At 44.0% G+C, this 6207-nt stretch overlaps 1 protein-coding gene across 1 annotated transcript; it reads left to right on the top strand.

Annotated features, from left to right (window-relative positions):
* On the top strand, window positions 1-5952 carry LOC103367487 (actin-related protein 2/3 complex subunit 5-like). Its single transcript, XM_008295516.1, has 4 exons — window positions 1-401; window positions 2120-2192; window positions 2419-2595; window positions 3870-5952. Exons 1-4 carry the CDS (start codon window positions 262-264, stop codon window positions 3930-3932), a joined length of 453 nt encoding a protein of 150 aa, XP_008293738.1. The 5' UTR covers window positions 1-261; the 3' UTR covers window positions 3933-5952.
* The last annotated feature ends 255 nt before the right edge of the window (window positions 5953-6207 follow it).

Raw genomic sequence — 6207 nt, 5'->3', positions numbered from 1 at the left:
TCTTAGGTTTGATCGCCCTCTAACGACCGAAGCGTGAATTACAGCCACCGGCCTGCAGTTACAGATGTCGACCAGCAGGAGTCGCTGCAAACAGAAGCAGAACCGACCGAGAGGAGGAGGAGAGGAAGCCAGGAAGCCGCCTGCCTGCTGCCTGCTGCCCGTCACCGCCGTACCGCAGAGACGCGCCGCCAGGAAGGAACAGGCCGGGCTCGAGCTCTCGTCCTCCGTGGTCCAGAAACAGACGCTCCAACCGCCGCCGACATGTCCAAGAACACCGTGTCGGCCCGCTTCCGGCGCGTGGACGTGGACGAGTACGACGAGAACAAATTTGTGGACGAGGAGGACGGAGGAGAAAACCAGCTGGGTCCCGACGAGGCAGAGGTGGACTCCCTCATCAGACAATATCCTTCTCATGATTAGCTAGCTGCCCGTTAGCCTGCCTGGTTCGCGGCCGGTCGGTCGGCCCGGTTCTGTGTTCAGTACCGTTTATCTGCATGTTTCCCTCATTAGCCGCTGCTGCCGCCTGTTTCAATGGGCGTTTTGCTAGCAGGCCAGTTACTGTCCGGACTTGCCTGACAGTCACATTCCAGGGATTTCTGCGTCCAGGAACCAACAGGCCGTCTGTAGAACCCACAGGCCGTCTGTAGAACCCACAGTTCAGCCTTCCAGAGGTTTTATTAGCAGCACTGGGATGCTGCTGCAGCTTTATTGTGCTTCTGCAGGTTAGCTTAGCAGTTAGCTGGAGGCTTGGCTCACCTGCCAGAAATCACTCTGGTGCTGTAGATGTATGTGGGATCCAGAGAGGCTTGTGCTGTGTCTAATTTCAGTCTTTTAGGCCTTACGAGGCTGGGAAGTGCAGAACTTCCTCATTATATAAGACCTCCCACCTCATCCTACAGAGCAGCAGAGTTTAAACAGCAAACACAGCTCATGTCCACATGTGGTCCACCACTGGGTCCAGACACCTCAGATTTAAAGCATATAACAACAGTTCTCTCTCATATCCACATTACATGGATTTGTGGCTCCATTCCTCCTTTAAATACAAGAAATCCTTTCTTCTCTTATATGTAATACAGCGTGTAGTGTTCTGTGCTTCTGGTTGAAGCTACGGCTGAAGGGTAAGTGGTTGTAAAGTTAACATCACAGTTTGAATCAGTGCAAATCACAAAGGCTGTGATTCACGTTGAGTCGGATTCAGGGTTTAGCTCCTGTGACTGTCACACCTTTATGGTATCTTATCTTACATGTTTAATACAGCAGATATTAAACTGATGCTTGGCTTTTAAAATAAACATCCAGAATCATATTGTATGTCTGTTATCATGTTAGATTAGACGTTAACGTGAGGCTTCAGCGGTTTGATGTAAACCAATCAAGTGGTTTGATTCCAGAGCTTGTTTTCAGTAGGGATTCATTCTCCTGCTGCGTCTCAGTTGGGCTGCAGGTTACTGAAGAAACACTGTAAAGAGGAATATTTGCAATAATCTGATCTGTGTCAGATTTTTGATCTGATGAGAAAACTGAAGCTTCTTCGTAGCTGCAGCTAAACTGGTTTGCAGGATTCCTGTTGTGGTTACAGCAATAATTCTTTCACTGAAAGGCTGAATTCATCGGGATGCATAAAGACAGAGCCTTTTATTGATGTAGCTCCAGAAAACCAGAATGTATTCAGCTGCTGAGGAGGATTTGGGCAGTTTTTCCTTCAAAAATGACTCGAATTGGTTCATCAGAATCCAAAAATCTAAATACTTTGTGATAAATGTAATAGTTGGCCACAAGTGACTGATCATAAATCAGAGAAAACAGAAAAGAATTCAGGTTTGTTAGGTTTATTTCTTTTTAGTGAGATGCAGTAATTGTGTGTGTGGTTTTTTTTCTTTTATTATTTTTACCTTCCAGAAAACAAGACCAACATCACAGAAAGTTACCTTCCCCAGATCTGGATGAATGTGGGCTTTTAAAAACCGCCCGCTACCGGCCTGAGAGGTCTGACTGGGTTCTGGTGGGACGGCTTTGTTTTTGACATCTATCGGTGCTTGTAGAGAAGCTAGTTATCCTGACAGAGGCTGTGATGTGGGGGTGGCCCTTTGCTTTGAGTCCTTAACCCTCCCTGCACAGGAAATCTCATGGAGGCGCTACATGCAGTCCTGAAGAACCCACCCATCAACACGAAGAACCAGAACGTTAAGGTAGGTTTGTTTTCCAGACAAACCAAACAGTGGCGTCACAGACGGCACTCCATGCTTTTATAATCATAGGTTCCTTAGAAAGGTTCAGGTTGCCTCTAAATCCTTCACTCTGCTCCTCTAAGTCGTGGCTCGGCTCCGGGTTGGAACTGACTTGTGAGACTGATTCATGATTTTAGAACCGGGCTAGAAATGAGCTAAACTCATCTGTTTCTGCCTCCCTGAGCAGGACCGAGCCGAGGGTCTGGTGCTGAAGGTGCTCAGTGCCTTTAAGAGCAGTGACATCGAGAAGGGGGTGCAGTCGCTGGACAAGAACGGCGTGGACCTGCTGATGAAGTACATCTACAAAGGCTTCGAGAGGCCGTCAGAGAACAGCAGCGCCGTCCTGCTGCAGTGGCACGAAAAGGTGAATGTTTCAGTTCCAACGTGACGCGATGCTTCTTTCCTTCAGGCCGTCTTCAGTCAACACGACTGATTTTAACAGACGTGACACTGATTCCACAAACCACCCACAGCATCTGGACACCAGTCGCTCATCATGGTCTGAATCTTTGCACAATCAAGTGGAGGAAAACTGATCTGCATTTTTTTTTTTTTTTTTACAATTTTTCTGATATTTTAGAAACCAAACAACTGATGGATTCGTCCAGAAAATAATCAACAGTGAAAAACAGTTTATTACAGTTTAATAATGAACCTTCATCAAACCAAACTCCATTTAGAAAAGTTCCAATTTTAACCCAGACAGGGAATGTTTATGAACGAGTCCTGATTTTTTTGCTCTGATTTGGTCGCCTCCAGCTGATTTTAGAATCTGGATGAATTTCTATCAGATCGGTTCTCATGTTTTTATTATTTTTTTTATTTTCTTCTTCCTTCACACTAGGCTGCACTGTGTGGAACTTGTTGGGATCATTATTATATTTACTGACACTGGGCTGAAACTAGAAACTAGAAACAATCGCTGCCATTTAACCCTGTAGGCTCAAGAAAATGTTAATAGATTCTTTCTGACCACATATGGGCATGTGTTTATGACATAAACCAAAGTGTTTCATGAGCCTGATGGAAAAACAGCTGTATTTAACGTTGAGCTGCCACAACAGCGAGTAATCGGTTCTTGATTTAATAGATTACTTGGTTTGTTAAATGACAGTTTCCCAAAGCCCACGATGACGTCCACAGATGTTCAGTTTACTGTCATAAAGAAGTAAAGAAACCAGAAAATATTCACATTTAAGAAGCTGGAATCAGAAGTTCCACTCATATTTCTTAAAAAATACTCAGTGGTTAATGGCTCATCAAAATAGTTGACAATTAATTTAATAGTTTACTAGAAGTGAATGAATCCTTGCAGGTCCAACAGATCAGCACTTCTTCATGACATCATTACTGTCTGTGATACAAGCAGCTTGAAGAGTCCCTCATAAACTCTGAGCTCGACTTGATGCTCAGAAGCTGATGTTGGAGGTGAAACACATCTGGAACTGGCTTCTGTTTTTGTAGATTTTTAGCTTTAGGAGCAGAAGAACATCAGTAATATTCTCCATAGAAGGGGTTTGCAGTTTCAGACAGTGCAGGGACTGTGGGTTCTGGTTGGAGATGTGGACACACAATGTGCCGTTTGGATCACATCGATGGTAGAATCTCCTGACCACGTTTCCCTCGCTGTGTTCTCAGGCTCTGGCAGCTGGAGGAGTGGGCAGCATCGTCAGGGTACTAACGGCCAGGAAGACGGTCTAGAAAAGGAGCAGAAACGTGGCTGACGGATCGATGGGGGAGTCGCTGCACCGTGCTGCTCATGTAACAGATGGCATAGGGGCAAGAAGGAAAACAGATTTTTAACCCAATCAGATCCAAACAAGAGAGGATGAACCGTACAATCTGGGTCGTATTAGGTTAAAAATGGATTTCCTTGTTTCTCCCTGTGCATGATTGTCACCGGCATCATTCTCCTCACTGGGTGCTGACTCCTGGGTTCTGTCCTGTCGGTACTGTTCAGCAATCTGTACGCCAGCGGTTCCCAACCTCACAGTGAATGCACACAATGCTTGTTTTTCAGATTTTCCTTTTAGTTTTTGCATTTTTTCTAAATGTTCTCATACAAACCGTAGGCTCCTGCTGTATGAGCCGTGAAAGTCAAACAGGTTGGGTGCCGCTGATGTACACGGATCTCTCATGTAAACTAACACACGTGTGCTGAAACACAGGCATGACTTCTAGTAATGCGTCCTCCACCCACTTCCACACAGAACGCTGCAGCTTTGTTCCTCTCAGGAAATCTCTCCGAGTGTTTCGTTTCCATCGTGGGTTGTCTCCGCTCTGAGAGCTCCTGATGGAATAAAAGCCCGACTCTCTGTCAGTAAATCCTCTCACAGTAACACTTGAGTCTCGGTGAAAAGCGCAGTCACAGATGGAGGGTGGTGGATTTGCTCACAGGGGGCTCGCTGTTTACCCCGGGACAGGGTGGGGGAGGAGGAGTAGGGGGTTGGTGCCATCCATCCACCCGTGGTTAAGGATTATTATGACCCTCGATGCATCTCCACCACCGCTCTGATTAATCCCACTTTGGTGTTTCTCTCAGCGGGTTTCCGTCTGTTTGTCGGAGGCACATTTTCTGTGTACTTTCAGGAAAAACACCCAGAGAACATGTGCTCAGATTCTTCTCTCTCTCTCTTTTTTTTTTAAACTATTTAACAGAAAAACATAATCTAGGATTAAACATTATCCGCTTTGTTTTGTTATTATTTTGAGTAATAATTTAAAATCCCCACTCGACCAAAATTAAAGCGACTGCTCACAGGGTCGACGGGCTCGCTGGTAACATGATGTCTGCTTTTGTAAATGGAGAATCTAACTGGTTTTAAAGAGTTCTATAGTTTGCATGATCCCTTTTTTTTTGTTTTTTGAGATTTTGAGTTGTCTCTCGAGCATTTCATACCCGTCTTTTGTACTTGTTTTGTCTGTCTTCTGGGAAAATTCAGTAATTTTTATATGAAACCTGAGTTTAATTTCCTGCTGTAGGATTTTCACAACTAATCCTCGACACAGATGTTGACCTGCAGCAGAAAGACGAACCTTCACGACCACGTCAATCGACTGAGAGTTGAATTCACACTCATTTTGTATAACGAGGAGAAGCGTTAAATGTTTTATCTGCCTTATCGGGTAGATCACGTCTGTTGCCAAATGATTTATTTTGCTTTCATGGAATAACGTAGCGTACGTCGATGATTTAGTCGAGCTTGTGTGTTTAGAGAAGACAACGTGGTGAATTTATTGACACACAAATGAACTCAAAGCGTGTTGCGGTTCAAAAAGTCGCCTTTTTGAAAATAAGCAGCCTCGGCTTTGGAGGAGTTTGGTATTAATTCCAGTCCCGCTCATCTCCACACACTGAGTCAAGCTACTCATGGATGTTGCTTTTCAGAAAACACAAATCATCACAGTTGTTTTGCCACCAGTGGGTATTTAAACATGTGCTGCCATGTTGGAATACTGTCATCAGTGATGATGCATCCAGACATTAGAAACCTTCTCTAATGCAGTAATGAATAGATCTACATGAGCACAGGAAGGACCGAGGTCCGGCTTCTTCTTCTGCTTCATGTTCTTCTAGTCAGAGATGCTCTTCTGGCTGAGCGCGAGAAGACGATGGAACATACCAAACTGATGTACAAACTGCCTTACTCAAATATTCCTTTTTTATGTTTGTGCTTTTTTGAAAATAAAAAATGAATAAATGGTATGATTGCTAATCAAAGTGTTGTCATGACTTCTGTTTTTCTAATTTTGTCGCTCATGATAAATAATGCAAAACAAAACACATAATTCAGAATAAAGTTTCTAGTTTTTGCAGTTTTATTGATAATTAAATTGGCCTTTACATCTGTTTTCTTTCATTAGCAGCAGGTCTCAGGGATATGATGGTAATTCAGAGCTGCAACTACCTGAAATGTTTTCACCATCATTTTATGTGCTGATTGTTTTTTAAATTTAATCACCGGATGGGTTTAGC

Source organism: Stegastes partitus, unplaced genomic scaffold (genome assembly GCF_000690725.1).
Source record: "Stegastes partitus isolate 25-593 unplaced genomic scaffold, Stegastes_partitus-1.0.2 Scaffold1055, whole genome shotgun sequence".
NCBI classification, from domain to species: Eukaryota; Metazoa; Chordata; class Actinopteri; family Pomacentridae; genus Stegastes; species Stegastes partitus.
This window is presented reverse-complemented; position numbering and strand designations above follow the sequence as displayed.